This window comes from Artemia sp. Qi Xiang Cuo, chromosome 8 (genome assembly GCF_049724085.1).
Source record: "Artemia sp. Qi Xiang Cuo chromosome 8, ASM4972408v1, whole genome shotgun sequence".
Taxonomy (NCBI): Eukaryota; Metazoa; Arthropoda; class Branchiopoda; order Anostraca; family Artemiidae; genus Artemia; species Artemia sp. Qi Xiang Cuo.
Window position 1 is genome coordinate 68,299,074 of NC_142801.1, and position 22,301 is coordinate 68,321,374.

Here is a 22,301-nt window from a genome sequence, read left to right on the forward strand (position 1 = left end):
TGCACTACTACTTACTGATTTTCATATATGTATCGGGATAAATTAATTTAAAATTAGTTTCTTCAAAATTTAGTGTGCCAACGTTGAAGCCAAGTTTCGCGTTCAAGGAAATCTGTCTTGTCTACCCGTGAAAAGATCTAATGTCGCTTATGTTTCTAAGTTCTCTGGAGCACTCACACTTCGGTCCGGGTTTTTATAATGGGAGAGATAGGGAAAGATCATACTGCCTATAACTTATATACCGTGCTGGTAGCAAAACTCTCAGTATGTTCAGATTTATCATCACTTGTCGTTTTCCGGAATCTTTATGTTTTAACGGAAAGTAACACTCAATATTGTAAGTAATGCCGGTAGTTCGTGTGTACGTAATACATTTATCAATTTCGAACCATTCTCCATAAACGTCTATACTTTTCTGCCAAGCATCTTGAACTAGCATCTCTTTGGCTTTTTTGGCTTTTTTTTTCATGGTAATATTTTTCTTTTCATAAGGATTATTCCACTTAGGCAACTGCGTAATAATCGCATTGGCTAAATAACTTTGCAATTGAACATTATCGTGGCACACGCCGCGCGCCTAGTAATGGTGAAGTTTGTTCCGAGAACGTTACTGCGTTCCGCCTATTGTTATCGCAACTTTGTTATTGACCTAAAATAGGTGTTCCTAATGTCTATTCACAGCAAATATTTGTTTCAATGTTTGCGATTTATAATTTATTAATATACGTTATCCTTTTTTTCAGAACCAGTATATGATGAATGAGTCACTCGATGGCCCGTGGATGATAGCCTGCCGACTCCCGTTACATACTGAAAGAAAGCCGATCCAAGGGGTACCAAATTTCAGAAATCACATACACCAGGTGGCGCGTGCCAAGCGAGGCAAAAGTGAGCCAAGTGTGGCCGAACTGTGCCAAACGTTGTGACGACTGCACCAAGCGTAGCGGAACTGTGGGGCACGCCTAACGCTCAGGGATGTGCACATGGTGGCGGAGTCCCTTGAACTGATCAATTCATGGGTGTATTTGGACTGATTTCGCAACAATATTCACGAAAAGTACGCAAAACACGAGAAAATTCACAGGAACACGCCATCAGTGCACAAAAGATCTTAGCAATCAGTGGCAAATGTGCTTAGAATTAGTGGTTGGAGCGCAGTCAGCGTAAATGTATACCCCAAGAAAATGAATTGAGTATCTACTGATACCTCCATATGACGAGTACTGGCCTAAGCAAATTCTATGATGAGCACGCACAGACGTAAGATGGGGCCTATCCACCAACAAATCTTCAGATAATATACTATTTTTCTTATATGTGCTCCATCACAAATGAAATCCATATATATGTGCCTGATAGAGAGGTTGTACTAGCTTTCCAATTGTATGTTATTCATATTTGTGAATGGTTGAAAGCATCATTAAATTCAGCTTCCGAGAAAATTTTTATTCCCACGGTTGCATAATGTTGCCTAATTGTCTGCCATGAAAATGATGACAACGCCCATGTTATATCAAAAGATGCATTTGCAAATTTAAGGTTGTTCAGGGAAGTATTTTCCATTGTTTGGTGTAGCCTATATAAGAGCACCTTTTCTCTCGATTAATTGAAAAAAGGGAAAGTAATTTAGAAAAGAATGATGACTGAAGGGATATAAAGGGGTTTCCCCCTCCTTAGTCAGCACCAAGGACGCCCAGAAAAAATTGGCCTTAAAATTCCCTTTTGACGCCATCACACCCCCAGCCCTTCTCTCCTTATAAAAGATATAGAAATCCCCGAAAGATTAGACTAATGTGCCCCTTTATAACAACTTATGTCATAGATCAAGTGATAAAGGTCGTGGGTACTCCCGTACAATCCAGAACAAACTTGAGAGGTTTACTTAATGTAAAAACTTAAATAACCGGTCCCATAGCAACAAAAATAAATGACGGGTGATGGAATGTATTGGACTTGTATAATTTGGGCTATATATTTACACATTAGGGGGTGGGATAAGGTTACGTTACTTTATCCCCCGCCCCTCCCAATGTGCAAATATATAGCCCTAATTATGTTATTATATAGACAAAAGTATTATATTTGCATCATGTTTAGGTATATTTTATTATGATTAACCTAACTTCACTTCTCGATCGTGTTCTGGACTGTACGGGAGTACCAGGTCGTGTCCAGGGGGGGGGGGGGGTTACCAGGTTTGAGCCATGCCCCCGATAATAAGTCCAACTCGTACAAAGTAACAAAAATACATGCTAGCAAATTGTTTCACACTGAGACTTAATAACTACTAATTTGTAAATTTTCCCTTGTACTACCCCCACCCTGGAAAAATCGTAAATACGACACGACAAGAGATTAAACTACATATTTAGAATTAAATACAAGCTCTAGTTTTTAATTTGGGTTATTTTGAAATCATAATTTCGTTTGCCCAATTTTGACATTTGACGTGGGAATATTCTCCGTCAGTTATACTTCAAACTCACAACGATTGCATTTTGAATTTTTCCCTGGGATTACCAACGCTTCACCGTAAGTCAAAGTATGCTTCTGCCTCTGGCGGTGTTTCTCTTATCCCATTAAAATAACAAAATATACAACTATACAAAGACCTAAAACATAATAGATAATTGTTGCTATTTTAACCCAACCCTGTTCAAAAAGCGGAAATCAGACATAATAACTAACAAACCAGCATAAGCATACAATAATCAATAGTTCCCATTGCAAGAGTACGTTTTTGATAGACTGAGACATTTCCGGCATAAAACCTAAAAAAAAGGAATAGCACGCGAACATTTTTTCTCATTTCTCTCTCGGATACCATTCATCATTATAAATAATTATATGTACTGTTGCACTTAATGGTACACACGAAAGAAGTCAAGTTTGGTTAATGCTAATCAAAAAAAAAATAAATAGGATGAATATACAATAGTTTAGAAACAAAATTTGGGCTACACATTTGCTCATTAGGGGGTGGGGTGGGGGGGGGGGGGTAAAGCATAGCATATATTAAATACGTAACCTAACTTAGGTACCTTTTACCGTAATATCGAGCACATCTTCAAGAGCATCCTATTTCTAGGAGGTATGGGGCCTACCAGTTATGCACAAATATTATACAGAGAACTCAGTTTTTTGTCTAAAATGTATATTGTGGGCAGGATGCCCATTTTTCCTACTTAAAAATCATCCTATCTCAGAGACCCCTTTTAACAACTTAGACTTAAATATTTGGTTTAAAACAAGGAGGTAATAATTAAAAAGACTTAAAGACTTAAACACAGTTAAATTTACAGACAAACACATTTCGTTAAAGTTACACATTTGTTCAACCATGGGGGCATAATCCCTAGCCTTGGGGGAGGAGCAGACTTCCAAGCGGGGGGGGGGGGCAAGCAGGTGCATAGCTCCCATAGGGATTATTCTTTAAAAAAAGGCCAATGCTTGAAAACCCAAACCGAAAATAATATTTTATACTTAGGCGAAACTTGGTAAAAAAAAATTTATTTATATATATATATATATATATATATATATATATATATATATATATATATATATATATATATATATATATATATATATATATATACCGGTAATGTTTGTTTATTGTCAAATATCAGATCTGATACCAAAATTAAAAATTGTGTTTAACTTCACTTGCATCTATGAGCATCTTGTATCTATGAGGGAGGGATTTTTGCCCCCCCCCCCTCTAAATTTTCAAAAATACCTTTATTATGTATTTCCACTGAACATGCCTTTTAAGGTATTTTCACTGAGCATGCCTTTTCTTGATATTTTCCTTTTAAAAAATTACCCCACCCCCCTATATTTTGAAAAACTACATTTTGCCCTTTCCCTTCATTTTCGTGATTTGACGCCACTGACATTGACACAGTTTTTCAAAAATGTTAAGACATATGACAAGTTTGGGTTTCGTGAGCTTAACATATTTTCCATAGGAGCAACATGTGAATTTATACCTTTTCCAATTAAGTGTTAACAATCAGGCATGCCTATGAAGTTCTCTTTAACTACCAAAAACATCAAAATGTAAACAATTTGAAGTCGACAACCCAAAAACCGCTACTTCCCAGGACTTTTAGTTCAGTTGTTTCAAAATTATGAAGTTTTCACGGCAGCATCACATTGTCATTGTTGCCACATTAAACCGTAAAAATAAAATAAGCAAAAATAAACAGTTGAATTTGACAACATTCTTAGTCAATAAAAATTACTGATTCCCAAAGACAACTACACCTTCAAAGGAAAACTACACCCTCCTAAGCTGTTTGCTGACCTTTTTTAGCCCTTTTTTTGCTGATTTTTCACCCATGTTTCTTTTTTTCAATTTGGTAATCACTATTACCCAAACCTGCACAACTGAAAATGGAACTCTTTTTCGTTAAAAATCCAATCCCCTATTTTTCTAATGTTCTCCATAGTTTCTCTATAATGTGCCTTTTACATTATTTTTTGGGAAAAAAGCTACTTCAAATTTGAAAAAAAAAAATCTGAATACATAATGCATCAACAGAAAGTATGAAATTATTTAAGAATCTCTATTATTAAAGAATCATTTGAGAATCGCTAATTAGAGTAAAGCCTCTGACTGAGACAGAAAGTCTCAGTGAGAGGCAAAGCTGGCATAACCCTTTTTCAGAATTGTATAAAAAATTATGTCTTTTCACTTGCTGATCGATAGTCTATCTTCCATCCTAGGGCAGAACTAAGATAGTTATGTATGGAGTAAAGTTAATTCAAGTAGTCTGTCGGTTCTCTGAGCTATTTGAAGGCAATTGGAGTAAGTAAAGAGTAAGTATGACGGCACTAGACCCTTAAGGTCCAAACCGGCGGTGCTGATCTCCGTTTCGTGGCCCTTCAGCCATGAAGTGCAATGGGGGGCTGGGTGCCAGCCATGGGCAACTGGAGGCCTCAAATAGAAGACTTTCAAAGATTTACGACTGACAATGTCCAGAGGACTTGCAGGCAATTGGGAACTGAAATTGCGACTATTATATTACATTATTATATAATACATTATATATCATATTATATAATTTAGCTCAGCTTGGAACGTATGCAGGCTCGGATAAAGGGCGATTTGATCCAATCCGCCCAGCAATACCATCAAAATGAACAAAAAAACATTTTTAAAGCAAATTGTTTTTGACAATGAGGGATAAATTGTGAGCTATTTGTGAGCAAATAATTTAAATTATCTTCATTTTAAGTTTGTATTGCTGGATGAGATTTATTAATGTACTTGTTATTATTTAATATATACTTTATAGTATACCAACATAACCATAAAAGTACATGTCAAATGTATTGAATTTAATTGGGATAGTCCTATATTAGAGAGATTTTGGCACTACGTATTTGAACTACTTTACGTACGAAAAACTACTATTGAGGTATGATTTATTTAAATATTTAATATACAGAGGGTCCCGCAAAAAAAAAATATCCAATCGGGACCGCACCTATTCAAGCCGGTCTCGAACGTAGCTTATGGGAGAGCCAATAGATTTCAGTAAGGTGAAAACTTTGAATATTCGTGGCAACAATGACAAGTTGTCAAAACTGTTAAAACCAAACTTGACAATTTGAAAGTGTCTTAGGAGGGCTTGTCTTTGTGATGGAAAAAATTCGAATGAATTTACTGAAAAAAATATGCATTGTCAGTTTAACATACATATACTGATCTTTATTCCTTAAAATCCTAATTAATTTTTGATTTCTTAAAGTGACAAAAGTGAAAACACAATAAAAGAATTTTTTCAGTAAAGTACAAATTATATTCTGGCTTTTAGAAAGCATACGGTTTAGAACCCTACTTAGATTAATTTCTGCTCGTTTTGAGTTTGACTTATTTGAATTTCTGTTTCTTTTGGGTTTCATTTATTTATTGATACTGATTTGTGGTATTTGTAGGTTTGGTAGATTATTTGATTCTTTTTTTGTTCATTTTTGGTTTAATGGAGTTCTTTACTTTTTAAAAAGAACTTATTTTGTGCAAAAATTTTTTTGATTAATTTCTGTTCGCCTTATATTGACATAGTCTTTTTCAAGGAGAAAGGCTGAGCCTCTTCTAAAGTTAAACAACCATCCCTTCCATAAAAACCTTAAATACCCCCTGGGCATAGCTTACAACCATTGCCCCTAATCCCTGGGGTTTGTTTCAACCCCAAAAAGCCTTGTTATATGATATTTAGACTATTTTGAATAGAATGGCTATCTCAAAATTTCAATTAGATGCAATTCAGGAAAATACGACGAGTGTGTAGGGGGGAGGGGGTATCTGCCCTCTTATCACTTTGACTCTTAAAAGGAGCACTAGAGTCTAATTACCAACCTAATAAGCCCCCCTCCAAAGTTTATATGACCATACTTTCTATCCAAACCCTATACGTCTCCAGGGCATAACTTAAACCTTTACCCTGAAGGCTGGGGGAATTTGTTATCCTCAAAGACATACTTTCTAGACCTTTCTGATAGGCTGAACAAAATGGATATATCACAGTTTTCATTGGAAGCGTTTGGGGAAATGATAGACTTGGGGGGGGGGGGGGCATTTGCCCTCTGATCACTTTCGACTAATAAAAAAGGCACTAGTCCTCTCAATTTCCAACTGAATGAGCCCTTTTTGAAGCTTCTACGACCAAACTTTCTATAAAACCAAGTATGCCTCAAGGGCATAACTTACGACCCTTGTCCTGAGGGCTATGGGGGGAGGATTGTCATCCTCAAAGAAAAAATTTCCAGACATTTCAACTACGTTGAACAAAATGGCCATATCATAATGTTGATCGAAAATTTTGGGGGAAATAATGGGCGTGGGGGGGCGATTCTCCCTCTGATTAATTTCGACTATGAATAAGGGAAATAGACCTCTCAGTTTCCAATCGAATGAGCCCTTTTTGAAGTTTTTATGACAACGTTTTCTATAAAAAAAAAACATTATATGCAGACAGGACATAACTTACAACCTTAGCCCTGAGGGCTGTGAGGGGATTGTCATACTCAAAAACATAATTCCCGGACCATTCAAATACATTCAACAAAACGGCTATATCAAAATGTTGATCGGAAGTGTTTGGTAAAATGATGGGCGTGGGGGGGGGGGGAGCATTCGCCCTCTCAATTCAAAACTCTGTCAAAAAACGAGAGTCACCGAGCCTGTCATGTAACACACCAGTGTCCATTGAAGCACCACCACCAGCTTATTCCGGGGAATTTAAAACCCCCACCGTATTCTATCACCACAAAGAAGACCCTACTTCCATCCATTCAGGTTATGGAAGCATCGAATTACGTGACTCTAGTGTAAACCTGTGTTTAAGTTCTAACTTATGTCCCCCCAAATCCCTACTTAATAATATCCCCATAATTTGTCCGCTGTCCTCCTTTTCTCTCAAGCCGGGTCCAGCCCTGCCTTTTAATCCTGCTTCTCAAACGAATCCCAGCCTTCATCCCGAAAAAGATGCCTCTCCTCTCCCAGATCCACGGTCCTCCCACCCCCCACTGCCTCCCAAAATTAACAAACAAAAAACTGCCCTCTTTAGTAACCATTTTACTTTCCCAAAGTTGCTTGTTAGGAACGCCGAAAGCCTGAATTTCGACAAATTGATCGAGCTAGAGGCCCTCTGCCAAGTACACAAAATTGATGTAATTGCCGTAACTGAGGTCCAAGCACAGAACCCTGATTTATTGAAAATTAATAACTACTCCCAATTCATAAAACTTCGTCCCCATGATCACCCCCTAGATAAAAAGGGAGGTGGAACACTATTCTTTGTAAATAATTATCTTTTTCCTAAACTAATTCATACTCCCAACCTTTCAGATTACGATGAAATCATTTGAGTAAGTGTAAGACCCAAAGTTTTACCAAGCCCCTTTAATTTGATTGTGTTTTGCTGCTTCTATTTTTCCCCAAATCAAAACGCTGCACAAAGACGACAATTCTAACAACAACAGCATATCAGTACCGATTTCGTCCTATGCGAATTCCCGAAGGCCGGTATTTTCTTAGTAGGTGATGCTAATGATCTAAAGTTAAATCCCGTTTGTAGTCCCCTAAACTTAAAACAAATAGTAAAAATACCAACAACAAAAGGAAATTCAACCCTTGATTTGCACCAATATGCAGGCTTTCTATGCCCCTCCTGTCCCTTTGCCCCCGTTAGGAGGAAGTTACCATTTTTGTTTATTAACAAAGCCTCTCAATAGTTTTAATCATACTTTTTCTGTTGCTGAGTTCTCTTAACACCCAATTTCCAATGATGGCCTTTGCACATTTGGATCTTGGATTACCAATGAAAACTGGCAGGCCCTCAAAGGAAAAAATTACATTAATTTTAAAGTCTTTGAATTCCAAAATCTGATTAAAACAAAATAAATAAATTCCTTCCCTGTAAAAAAAGTAAAAACATGTTCTAATGACAAACCATACATTACTAGCCAATTGAAGAAAATAATTAGAATTAAATTGAATCTACTAAAGAGTGGTAAAACATCCAAGGGGAACTCACGGCGTAAACGTATAAAAAAAGAAATACGTAAATCTGCTTCTTCATATTACAAATACAAAGTCCAGGATTTATTTTCTACAAAGCCAAAACAATGGTATAATAGAAAAAAGAAAATTTGTGGGAAAACACATAATAATATAGACTTCTATTTCCAAGAAGACCCTTCAGTTACAGCTAATGATCTGAACAGGTTTTTTTCTTCCATAGTTCAGAACCTCCCTCCCCTTTCTTTTGACACTCCTTATGATTTGTGCTCTCTCAATTTTACCGTTATTTCGCCCTCGGATGTTGAGGCAAAAATTAAGAACATTAAAAAGTTTAGTACACGTCCATTAGACATCCCGATTCTACTAATTAAAGCCTTTGCCGACAATCTCTCAGAGCCTTTGTCCTTACTTTTTAATGAAATTACCTCTTCTGGTAAATTTTCAAATTGTTGGAAATTAGGTTTTATTACTCCCGTAAAAAATAAAGGTAATAATCAAGATTTTAATGGTGTCCGTCCCATTACTCTTACTCCAGTTTTTTCGAAGTTATATGAAAGCTTTTTAGCTGAGTGGTTGAAAGTAAAAATAATCCCAAATGTTGACCAAAGACAATTCGGAAACCTACGCTCTACGTCTACTACCCACTATCTTGTTCACCTTATGGACACAATATGCAACACACTCGAAAAACCCAATACCTGGCTCAATGTTATCGCTGTTGACTTGCAAAAAGCTTTTGATTTAATCAACCACAATATACTATTAGAAAAGCTATCTAATGACTTTCAAGTTGACCCTTATTTAATTGGAATAATTGCGTCTTTCCTCTCTAATAGACCGCATGTCGTGAAATACCTGAATGTATATTCTGATCCCCTCCCAATTTATAATGGTGTGCCCCAAGGAACCCTCTTAGGTCCAATTTTATTTCTTACAATGATAAACAACCTTGGTGTTTATTTCCCGGGAATAAACTCCGGGATAGATGGAAATTCGTTGATGATCTAACTGTCTTAGAGACATGTTCCAAAAATTCCAAAAGCAACCCAATGTACATCTTGGAATCGATATCTGCCGAAGCTTTTACTGATGATATGAAAGTCAACCCTTTAAAGTCAACTGTTCTTACTATTAATTTCCTTAAAACTCCTTCTTCTTTCTCCTGTCCAATCCCCCCTGAAATGTCCGTTACCACTATGAAATTACTGGGCGTTACCATCTCAAGCGACTTAAAATGGGATTGTCATATTAATGACATCTTAAAACGTGCAAATGCAGCATTTCCCCTCCTTAAACTCCTTAAAAAATTTAAATGCCCTAAATCGAACTGTTAGAGGATTTTCTTGTCATTTATACGCCCAACCCTTGAGTACGCCTGTCCTGTTTGGCATCCTGGCATTTCCATTGAGTTGTCGGACAGAATAGAGGCAGTCCAAAAAAGGTGCCTAAGAATTATCTTCAATGAGGGTAAAGAACCTTATATGTCACTTCTTAGGAGAGCTAATCTTGTCACCCTTAAGGAAAGGAGAGCAAAAATTACCTTGCGTTTTGCTAACAATGCCCTTCATAACGCTCGAACAACTCCCCTTTTCCCCGGTCAATATTCACCCCTTTGACCCCGCCTCCCGCGTTCTATGTCAACAAAAATCCCCCTTCTCGCCCCAATGAGAGTTTGCACTGAAAGATATAGAAGAACTTTTATCCCTTGCATAGTTGACATTTTCAACCACTGACTCTCCGCTGCCGCCCCCCCCTCACTCACTCTTTACCTCATAGTTATTAATTTTAATGCCCATTTTGCAAATTTGGTTGTTTTATATTTATGTTTGTTAGTCACCAACTAACTTTTGTTTTTGTTTTAATTCTACTTTATCCCCTTGTTAATTTCATGAGGTTTTTTTGGGGGGCATTTTTGCTGACTTGACATTGGCCTTCTAATTTTATGAGTTTACTTTGTACTTTGTTTTTAACGTTTTTACGTATTTGACATTGACCCTTTTATAATTTGCTGTTGTTGTTCGATTGTTTGTTTTTGTTGTTCTTTCTTCGTTGTATTTGACGCTAAAGTGCGAATTCGGACCTTTTGGGCTTGTGATAACCATTTTTCAGCAATAAATCTTATCTTATCTTATCTCAATTCCAAATTGAATGAGTCATTTTTGAAGTTTCTACGAATACACTGACAAAGACCTAATTTCCAGAACTATCTACAAAACTTAACAAAATGTCCATCTCCAAAGTTTTATTGCATGTGTTAGGGGGAATGGTGGCCGTGGGAGGGGCGTTAGTTACCCTCCAATCACTTTTGACTATTAAATAGGTTCGAACACTGGAATGTTTTATTTTAGATATGCTGAATGTAACGTGTTTTATTAAAATTATACTAAAAAATAAACATGTCCCTTACAGTTACTTCATATGGGAAAACTTGGGCTCTGGAAAACTTAGCGGAAGATGCTCAATACTTTTTCAAAATATATATATGTATATGGGTATATATATATATATATATATATATATATATATATATATATATATATATATATATATATATATATATATATATATATATATATATATTTAACTTGAATATTCATAATTGATAAGAATCAAGGAGAGGATTAATGGCTACAGTAGACAACTGGTAATTTGGCTAATAGTTTCTGACTTGCTTGTACAATTTACAAGTAATATTTGACTAATCTTAACGAGAAAAAGAAACTGCCGAAACCTCGTGGGCGTGAGAGGGAGGTTAGTTGCCCTCTTATCACTTTTGACTATTAAAAAGGGCAGTAGCCCTTTCAGTTTCCAATCAAATGGACCCTTTTTGAAGTTTCTACGACAACGCTTTCTATAAAAAACCTTATATAACCCCAGGGCATAACTTACCACCCTTGTGCTGAGGGTTGTGGGGGGATTGCAACGCCCTTGCCCTGAGGAGCGTGGGGGGTTTACCATCCTCAAAGACATAATATCCAGAACTTTCAGCTAGGTTGAAAAAAATGGCTATCTCAAAATTTTGATTGGATGAGTATGGGGAAATAGTGGGCGTGAAAGGGGGAGGGGGGGGGGTTTAGTTACTCTCCAATCAGTTTTGACTAGCCTATTAAAAAGGGCACTAGCCCTTTCAATTTCGAATAGAATGAGCCCTTTTTTGAAGTTTCTACGACAACCCAGTTTCCCCCAGGGCATAACTTACAACCATTGACTTGAAGGCTGTAGGGGAGGGTTGTCATCCTCAAAGACCTAGTTTCCAGAACTTTCAACTACGTTGAACAAAATAGCTCTCAAATATTTGATTGGATGTTTTTGGGGAAATGGTGGGCGTGAGAGGGGGATTAGTTGGCCTCCAATCACTTTCAACTATTAAAAAGGGCACTAGCCCTTTTAAATTCCAATCGAATGAGCCCTTTTTGAAGCTTCTACGAAAACGTGTTCTATAAAACTTTATATGCTCCCAGGACATAACTTACAACCCTTGCCCTGAGGGGTTTGGGGGGTTTGTCATTCTTAAAGACATAATTTCCAGAACTTTCAACTACGTTGAAGAAAATGCCTATCTCAAATTTTTATTGGATGTGTTTGGGGAAATGGTGGGCATGAGAGGGGGGTTAGTTCCAATCACTTTCGACTATTAGAATGGCCCTTTCTAGCCCTTTCGATTCCCAATCAAATGAGCTTTTTTGAAGTTTCTATGAAAACACTTTCTATAAAAACCTTATATGCCTCCCGGAAATAACTTACAACCCTTTCCCTGAGCACTCTGAGGAGGATTATTATCCTCAAAGACCTAATATACCAAACTTTTAACTGCATTGATCAAAATGGATATCTCAAAATTTGATTGCATATGTTTGGGGAAATGGTTGGCGTGAGAGGGGGGTTAGTTGCCCTCCAATTGCTTTCAACTACTACAAAGGGCACCAGCCCTTTCAATTTCCAATCGAGTGAGCCCTTTTTTAAGTTTTTACGACAGCGCTTTCTATAAAAACCTTATATGCCCCCAAAGCATAACTTACAACCCTTGCCCTGAGGGCTGTAGGGGGAGTGTCATCCTCAAAGACCTAATTTTCAGAACTTTTAACAACATTGAACAAACTGGATATCTCAAAATTTTGACTGGATGTGTTTGGCGAAATGGTGGGCATGAGAGGGGGGTTAGTTGCCCTCCAATTACTTTCGACTATTAAAAAGAACACTAGCCCTTTGAATTCCCAATCGAATGAGCCCTTTTTGAAGTTTCTACAACAGCACTTTCTATACAAAAATCCTTATATGTCCCCAGGACATAACTTACAACCCTTGCCCTTAGGGCTGTGGGGGGAGTGTCCTCCTCAAAACCATATTTTCCAGATCTTTTAACTACTTTGAACAAAATATGTATCTCAAAATGTTGATTGGATATGTCTTGAGAAATAGTGGGCGTGGAAGGGGTGTTAGTTGCTTTCCAATCACTTTCGACTACTAAAAAGGTCACTAGCCATTTGGATTTTCAATCGAAAGAGCCGTTTTGAAGTTTCTACGACAACTCCTTCGATACGAAGTGCCCTGGTCTAAAGGAAAAAAAAATAATACATTGTGCCAACATCGTTCTTTACTTAGGCAGTGCGATTGCGCTGCCTATGAAATAGACCTAATACTTAGATCTACTAAATAGCCAATTTAGTTGTTAAAAAAGCCTGGACGTTCCCCATTAGATCAGAATAGGAATTTAAATATAATCTAACAATCTTTCGAGGATCTCTTGAAAGCTGACCAAAGCAGAAGCCTCAAACAGGGCAGGACAGGGAGTGTTACAAAAACTTTAGCATAACAAGCAAGGGGTTACAAGGGGGCAGCCTCCCTAATATATGGAATAATTTTGATTCGTTAAGTTTCAACATTCAGAAACTTGAAACAAACAGAAATTATTCCGTGTACAAAGGAGGCTTCTCCCTCCTCAGCCCCCTACTCTTTACGCTAAAGTTTAACTTTTTGTCCCAATTTCTTTTAGGAATTACTGCTGAAACACAAGTGCTATTGAATTGGAATAAGAAGTTTTTTTAAGCACTAAGAAACTTTAGCATAACAACCGAGGGGATTAGGAGGGGACAGCCCCTTTCCTATACAGTATATTTTATGTTCAAATAAATCCCCCATGTATTTTTTTTATTATGTTACTTTTGTTCAACTAGATTTAATGACAAAGACACCAACTCCAGAATCTTGCAGTTTAGAAAAAAAGAAAAATTGAAATTGCAAAACATCATGACCAATAAGGAATGTATAAAATTCAAGTTTTTTTGCTTACCTACCTTTCTTTTTAGTTTTCCTCTAAGGTTTGTTTGAATAGCCTAGTGTAATACCCCTAGTAGGCCTACTCAGACAGTGTCAAATCTTATACAAATATTGTGATTAAATGTATTGATATCAAATGGTTTAGCCCTGCAACAAATTTGTCGTAAAGGGGGACAAACAACTAGGCAGTGCTTCAAGAGAGGATAGTTAAAATACTTAGTACTATGGCATACCTATCTTTACTTGTCTACAAACGAGAGCTGTTAGATGTAACTGTTTAGAATAGCAGCATAGTCTGTTCCATGTTGGTGCTGTAATTTCTGATTAAAAGATGAACAAAATCAACACTAAAAAATAAACTTACTGCATCAATGTCAGGAGGCCTATAATTCTTCTCATGATCATCTTCATCCATGTTAATATTTTCTACTCCGTTTACGACTTGGTCTACTTCTTCCATCTTCATTGATAATTCAATCTTAGAACAATTAATTAACTTTCACTAATGAGTATTATCCAACAATGGCGGAATTTTGTTTCTAAAAACAAAAAGAGATAGACATTATTCACATGAATTATCTTCCTTATCATAAAAAAGAGACATAACAAGACAAATGATTTTTCACTTAATCATCTCCCATTGTACTTCCAACAAATTGATCAATTTGGGTTTAATTCAAAGTCTACAACAAGAATGCACTTAACAAACATACAAAGTTCAAGACCCTGGAGAAGTATCTTTCAAAGAATGTGGGAGGGGGGTCTGTTGTTGCAATAAGCATGTTTGTGAACAACTGATTTTGAACTCTTTTAATAATATTTTCTCAAAAATACCCTGAAAGGGGGATCACAATTCTTGAGAAATCCCCCTCTGTGTACAGGCATACAAAGTGACACAGCTATCAATGAGTAAGTAGCCTACACATTTGCATACAAGTAGAAGGATCTGGATTACCCCCCCCCCCCCCAGCATTCACCCAAAGCATCCTAGAAAAAAATAGGGACTAAAATCACATTACTTTAGGTTTTGGACACATCCTCAACTAGAAAAATTCCTCTCTAATTTGTATTTTTGAAGACCTCACTGCCTTTCCATGGCAATAAATAACTCCAAATAGGAATAAATCCTTTTATTAAACAGTGAAAAAATAACCAAAATACTGCATATTTCAATCCCATATACAGTGGCCAGTATATCTGCTAATGATGGTTTCTGTATATGTGATTGAAATATCCAGTATTTTTTTAATGTTTTTTTTCACTGTTTAATTAGAGATTTATCTTTTGTTATCTTTTGCTGTGTATACTTATCAGTGAGTTCATAAGCTCTACAAACTTGTCAATTAGTACCTGAATGCATGGAGGGAAAGGGCTATCATAGAATATTGACTATGAGACTTTGTTCATCCACGTATGGATGACTTGGAATGCATCACCATCAGAAACAGTTGAAGCTATCATGGTATTGAACAATCTTTCAAAAGTAAACTAGCTTTTCCAAAGTTCCATACAAAGTCTTATTGTGATCCATTTTGAATTTCTTTTTTTTTGTGACATTAGTCATTCTTTTGACATGTTTGCAATAAAGTATGGTTCAATTTTTGTTGTTATTTTGTGTTTGTTGCAGGAAAATAAGAAGAGGGCTTGGCCATCTTTTAATTAAAATGATTCAATTTTAGATTTTGCAAAATGATTCATTAAATTACTTTACCTTAAATCACATTGTCCAGCAAATAAGGAATTATCCTGTAGGTGCTGGTTAGTGAAGATGTTGAGCCAATGCATTGGCTGCATCTCATTCTTGAAGCCATGGCTTGGATGCCCAATCTTTGTTCACAGCTCCCTTGAAGGCTTCTGCACTAGGGGCTGAGACTGCTCCTTTGCTTAGGGAGTTCCAGAGCCCCACAACTCTACTTGGGAAGAAGTTGTTCCATAGTCTGGTGTTGGCTTGTTTGCAGTAGAGCTACATGGTGTGTCCTCTAGTTGTCATTGACTCTTCAAATTCAAGCATATTTTGTTCCAAGGACTGAGTGTGCAGCATTTTATACGCCATGATGACACTCCCATGCTTCCATCAATAGGAGAGGGTAGGAATCTGTAACTTCTCTAGGCGGGAAGGGTAGTTCAGGCTTTTATAACTCTCTATTTATTTAGCTGTTTGCCTTTGGACACTCTAGTTTTTTCTTGTCCCAAAATGGGACAAGCTTTGGTGACCTACTGCAGAACATTTTTTTTTTACAATTCACAGGGTCTGGAGTGCTTTAGAGGCAACTGACTGAGCATGTTGGTCAAACTTCAATTCATCATCCACAAGTACACCAAGGTCTCTTTCAGTGTGGGAGGAACCAATCATTTTCCCAACACCACCTATTCCACACATATGATACTGACTCCTCATATTCTTTCTGCCAAAATGAATTGTCCTGCTTTTCTTAATATTAAACTTTAACCTACACAGTTTTGCCCAATCAGAGATTTTTTTCTAGTCAGCTTGCAATAAGACTTGCTCTTTGGTTGTTTTTGCAGGGCTGATGATTTTCGAATCAGCATACAGGTTCATTTTATTTTTGACAGATTGTGGTGCATCATTTATGCAATTTTGTAGTATGTTTTTTTTTAATACATGCAAAATTAATTGCAATTGGGGTAAGTCAGGAGGTTGTTGAGTGGGTGATGGTATTCCTGAAGGATAGAAGGCAGAGCATAAAGGTGCATGGAGAAAATGGTCAGGCATTTTACTCAGATAGTACTGAAGTGGAAAGTAGAGTCCCACATGGAACAATCCTTGTCCAACATTATTTAACCTCCATATAAATGATGCACCACAATCTGTCAATCATGTCAGATTTTGAAAAATGATCCATTAAAGATTGCAAAATGATTCATTAAAGGTGAAATGTTGATTTGCAGGCCCCAACAGATTGGAGTCGTCAGCATAGAGAGTGATGTTAAATGTGATGTTAATTTTAATTGTTGATTAATTTTAACATGTTGATGTTAATTTTTGATGTTATGAGTGATGTTAATTTCAATCATTTTTATTATTTCTCAGCTTTTTAAATTCAATTTTGTTGCTTCAAAGCAATGTGTAATTTGGTTCATTTTCCAGAGTTTTTGTTTGATAAAATGCAATTTATCTTATTTGCTCTTCAATTCTACCCATGAATATATGCTACTGACAATGTTAAAAAATAGCACAATGAAAGATTTATACATAATGAAAATTATTTGATTGTAAAAAGTCCATTCATTTGTAAAAGATTACAGCAAATATCAACTTAGCATTGGATTTTGAGCTCAAATGATGTTTTATGTCTTATTTCTACTGGCCAAAAAACTAAAGAACAATGTGTCACTAAGAGTTCAAAATGGAATTTGTGGTGTTTGCAATTAGTATATTTGGAAAGTGCTGAAAATGCATTGAATTGTATATCCATCTTTTAGCCAGCATATTAAGGTTACTTATAGGACAAACATTCAATAGAAACAAAAAATACCATTTTATTCCCCATTCTATTTTCAAAAAGTTCCAATGTAACTCAACCCTGTTTAGCCAAACCCCTGCAACAAGTTTAGTTAGGTTGAATGGAAGTTAAATTAAATGGGTGGAGCTAAACAGGGATTGAGCTACATGCACATCCTTTCCAAATATAATAATCACCAACTGTTATAATTGCAAACCTGCCATCTTCTATCCAAATGAGGTCAGACAAATCCCTATGCTACATAGAAGAGTTTATAGTTTTTGTGGGTGCGCTAGTATTTTTGTGCTTATTTATTATCAACAACAAGTTCATGTTGTCATCAAATACAACCAATTTGAAAAGAAAAATCAGCAAACTTTAGTACATAATCTAGGGCTATATTTGGCCTAATTAAGAAGTGGGGAATGGGTGAAATTGCAACAGCAGCAATTAGTAGACACAGAAAGAGCACTGAATGGTGAATCAAATGATCCAATTCTTTTTATGGTAAAATTCTGAAATAGAAGCTTTTTATTATCACAGAAAATAATTGTTAGAAGAATGAAGCTTTCAGGAGTGCATTCATGAGTATCTAATTTTTAGATAGTGGTGTGGCCTACCCATCAATGTAAGCTTGATGAGGCCAAAGCCTTTGACAAAAAGTTCAGCTCTAACTGTCAATCTTGAAATTAAAGACATATAGAGTGCATAACAATGTAGTACCTTGGATAAGGCTGTATTTGGGAGACCCCCCCCCCGGGTAAGTTGTTTCTGAACTGTAAACCATAAAGTAGCAAAAATATTTTCAAACAAATCTTTGATGCATTTTACAGACTTTTTTGCTATGTGGCAATTTTGTTTATTCTAAATCGCAATCTGCCATCACTAGGGTACCACAGAGCATCACCCTGGGGCTAAAATTACTCAGTATATAGATCAATGGCTGTAGAACTAACCTAGCAAGTCCTCTGACATTAAGTGATCATGAATACAAATTCTTGTGACAGGCCCTAAACAATGAAAATCTCTTGGACATGCTTGAATATATTTTCCTTGGATTGTTATTGCAGTTCAACACCTCACAATTCAAAGTTCTGCATCTTGGATACTTGCTTGGATACTTGGATACTTCTGCATCTTGGATACATCTTGCATCTTGGAACTAGTCCAAAATGAGTGACATGCAGCTTGAGGCAGTCAGTGAGGAGAAGGACTTGGGGGGGAGGGGGTATTGTTGACATGACTTCAAGCTTCATAACAACAAACAAGTTGAAGTTGTAAAAGCAAACTAAGCCCATGCACTTATAAAATGAACATTCACCACCAGGAAGCCTTGTGTTGTCCAAAATTAGGAAGTATGACCATAACATTGACATACCACAAGTAAGATTCCTTTCAAGAGGATCCACACTGCCTTTTCTTGATAAAAATGTCATTTAGGGTAATTTTTAAGGTTGGTATAATTGCAGAGAAGACAGGTCACAAGTCTACCTGTTACAACCTTGGACAAAAATGCTTACTAAATCTTTGCTTGATTTGGCTTTTCTCTAGTAGTGTCTAGGGTTAATTTAAAGCTGAAATTTCGGAGGGGTAACTACCTCCTGTGAAATAATGATGTTGGTAGACTCCAGGAGGAGAATTGAGAGAAACTTTCAAGGAACAGTTGAATAATAAACTTCAGAGTTTAAAATTTGACTATGTGAGATGGTTGGAATAATTTTAGAAAAACAATTTGTGAAGTTGCTGAAGGTATCTTAAGGAAGAAAGCTAGGACTGCAGCTACAAATATTAGTGAAAAGCTTTATGTTTAATAGAGAGGGGAAGGGACTTGTTCAAGAATTATCTGAGTGATAGATCATAGGAAAACAATAGAATGTAAAGAAAGTGGAAAGCATTAAAATACAAACTAAAGAGTTGTGAACCAGAGGCCACAGATAGAATTGCCAAGTATCTGGAAGATGCAGCTAGACAGAATAATAGTAAAATACTATACTGGTATGTTAATAAATTGAGAGGGACTAGTCAATCTGGGCATGTCCCACTTAAAGATAGGGAAGGGGCCACAATTAGTGATAAGGAAAGAGTTAAAGAGAGATGGGCAGAAAAGATATAGAGGAAAATGAAAAAGTTTGTGAAACCTTGAATGTGAAGGAAGAATTAGCAACAGTAATAAAAGGATTAAAAATAATAAGGCTCCAGGTGCTGATAGTGTGGTAAATGAGTTTCTTAAACATGGTGGCTGAGGTTAGTAATAAGTTACTGATGATTATGAATATGATTTTTGAAAAAGGGGAAGTACCTAACAATTTCAGGAAAACACTTTATAAGAAAGGTGAGAGTGAGTGGGGTAATTATTGAGGTATTAGTCTGGTTTCTGTAGGTAGCAAATTACTTAGTAATATGATACTTGTTATACTGAGAGATGCTGTAGACAAAGTTTTAAGAGAAGAACAGTGCAGTTTTAGAAAAGGTAGAGGATGTGTTGACCAAACTTTCACTCTGAGGTTAATAATCAATAACTGTCTGAGTTGCCAAACACCTCAGATCCTCAGTTTTATAGATAATTAGCAATTGTTTGATTGTATTGATAGAAGAGCTTTAACAAAGGTTTTATCCTTGTATGGTATACCAGACAAATACATTAAAGTGATTAGTGCTATGTACAAGAATAATGCAGCACTCCCATAGCATCAATCATATCTCACTTGCCTTGGTAGTATTATTAGTAAAGATGGTGGGAGCAGTGAAGATAATAAAAGTAGAATAGCCAAGACTCAGGGTGTTTTTTCATAGTTAAAAAAAAGTATGGAAGAACAGGAAGATATGTGTGCAAACCAAGGTTAGAATATTACAAAATACAGTGATGAGAGTGGTCAAATATGGCTCTGAAGCATGGGCACTCCTAAAAGTTAATACAGATTTGCTAGATGTTTTCCAGAGAAATTGCTTACAGATTGTTCTGGGTACTGACTGACTGACCGTATTTCAAACAGTAGGCTGGACAAAAATTGTGGTTCAATACTGCTTTCTAGGGCTAAAATAAAAGGAAAGTTGAGGTGGCTAGGGCATGTTGTATGGATGAAGGATGACAGATTGCCAAAGATTGTCCTTTTCAGTCAACCATCTAGGGCTAAACAGAAAGCAGGCTGTCCTTGTCTAGGGTGGGAGGATGTCATAAAGAAAGATTTAAATGAAATAGGAACTTCTTGGCAGGGTGTAAACAGGGACCCTTTGAATAGATTGGGACGGAGAAGTGTGTGTAGCTGTGTTGGCCTCAGGTGGCTTGGTGCTTTGATGAGTTGTTAGTAGTAGTAGTAGTTTGACTCTAATTATAGAAAACATAATATGAATTATTTGAGCAGAATTTGAACAGGATTCAAGACACATGTTTGTGGATTCTGTAAAACTTTGTAAATCAAGATGTAGAAAAGCTATGAACTTTATAACACAAAGTTTATATAGGCCTAGGCTAAGTTCTTCAAAGGTCAGTAATTTTGCAGGGGTATATGCTTTATACCTCCAAGTATTGGAGGTATATGCTTTCATCTCCCTAGTGAATAGCTTATGCTATGGTTACATTCCTGAAAGATTCATTTAGCCTACCTGGTAAATATTTACCAAATCATATTATTGAGTTACAACTAAAGTGAATATACCCCTTGATGTGGGGAAGCTGGGATGCAATTGGAATAGCAGTGACTGGTATACTTGGAAAAACCATTAGACTAAATAACAAAGCAAATGCCATATTCCCTTAGGCCCTAGGCCTATTTTATCAGATTCCTGTTCTATTTTAGGCTAAACTTAGCATAGGCCAACCCTAAATTAATTAGAATATCCCTATATCCACCAAAACCTCAAGTTATCCAAACTTTTAGACAGAGAACTGATCATTCATCAGGTCTAGAGATCCAAAAATGCAGTTAGGCTTAGAACCCTGACTTGGCTTTGTTTATGAGCTTGTGCTAGGCCTATTTATTGACAGATTTTTTTGCAGCAAATAGAACTTCAAAATTCTATCAGAATGTTGTGATAGTCTGAGGAACAGTACTTACACTTCAAAGATATCCTATATTAATATTTTTTCTCATATTAATTCAACAAATTTGACAATTTGTTTTTCAGCCTCACCCCACTGCTCTTGAAGAAAAGAAGTTATCTCTATGGAAACTTGGACGTTTTCTTCTCTACCATTAAGAATCCATAGATATACCAACGCTCAGTCGGTAAAGTTGAAAAATGCTGATTAGCAAACAGAAAAACGGGTGAAGTGGTTTTTAAAAAGCTTTTACTCTTTACAACAGCTTACATTGAATTAGGTGGCTACCAATCATTTTCACGTGGTGGCCTATGTCTGGTACATCTTCAAGCGTAGCATACTCTTAAAATGCAGACATGCCCAACTCAAAGACAGAGCCATTTACAATAATAGAGAAGACGTGAAGTAAAGAGTGATGCGTATATTACAAAATGACACGAGAGGGACAACCAATGCAAAGAAACCCCTAATAAATGCTCTGAAGAGGACAGGCTGGGTATTAAAATTTGGAGCTGTTCTGGTGTTGTGTGATAGTTTGGAGTCTCCGCTTCGTCAATGGCTCCTTTGTCCACCCCCATTCGTGAAAGAGAAATTCTGATTGCGTAGCCTCCTAGTGGCGTCAGGCTTGGTCTTTCACCAAAAAATTGACTAAAAACAGTGCTGCAGGGTGACCTTGAGGAGTGACACCTCTCGAGCAAATTATAACATAGTAAACAGCACAGTGTTTGTACTTGATTCTGATTAATGGATAATTCTTATGGGTTTTATTTGTTTAGTGAGCTTTTTGGACTGAAAAACTTCTTCCTAGATAATTAATCTCTATTATGGGTTGCCTCCCAGTAGTTGTATAGTATTTGTAGGCATGGATATATAATGAGTCGGAGGTATAAGGCTCGAGATTGCATGTGCAGGATTTCGACTACTGTTGTTAGAACAGCATCCTCAAGTGTGGAAAACCCTGTTGTGACAAAGATGAGCATAGGACAGG

At 36.6% G+C, this 22,301-nt stretch overlaps 1 protein-coding gene across 2 annotated transcripts in view; it reads right to left on the minus strand.

Annotated features, from left to right (window-relative positions):
• The window catches only part of hts (adducin 1-like protein hts), a 153,215-nt gene extending 131,748 nt beyond the window's left edge, over positions 1–21,467 (minus strand). For both annotated transcript variants that reach the window (XM_089093704.1, XM_089093705.1), the window contains exons 1-2: positions 21,330–21,467; positions 14,175–14,349 (exon numbers count right to left, since the gene is read on the minus strand). In XM_089093704.1, coding sequence (XP_088949830.1) covers positions 14,175–14,276 — 102 coding nt within the window. In that variant the 5' untranslated portion in view covers positions 14,277–14,349; positions 21,330–21,467. The remainder of the gene's footprint in view (positions 1–14,174; positions 14,350–21,329) is intronic.
• Between the last annotated feature and the right edge of the window lie 834 nt (positions 21,468–22,301).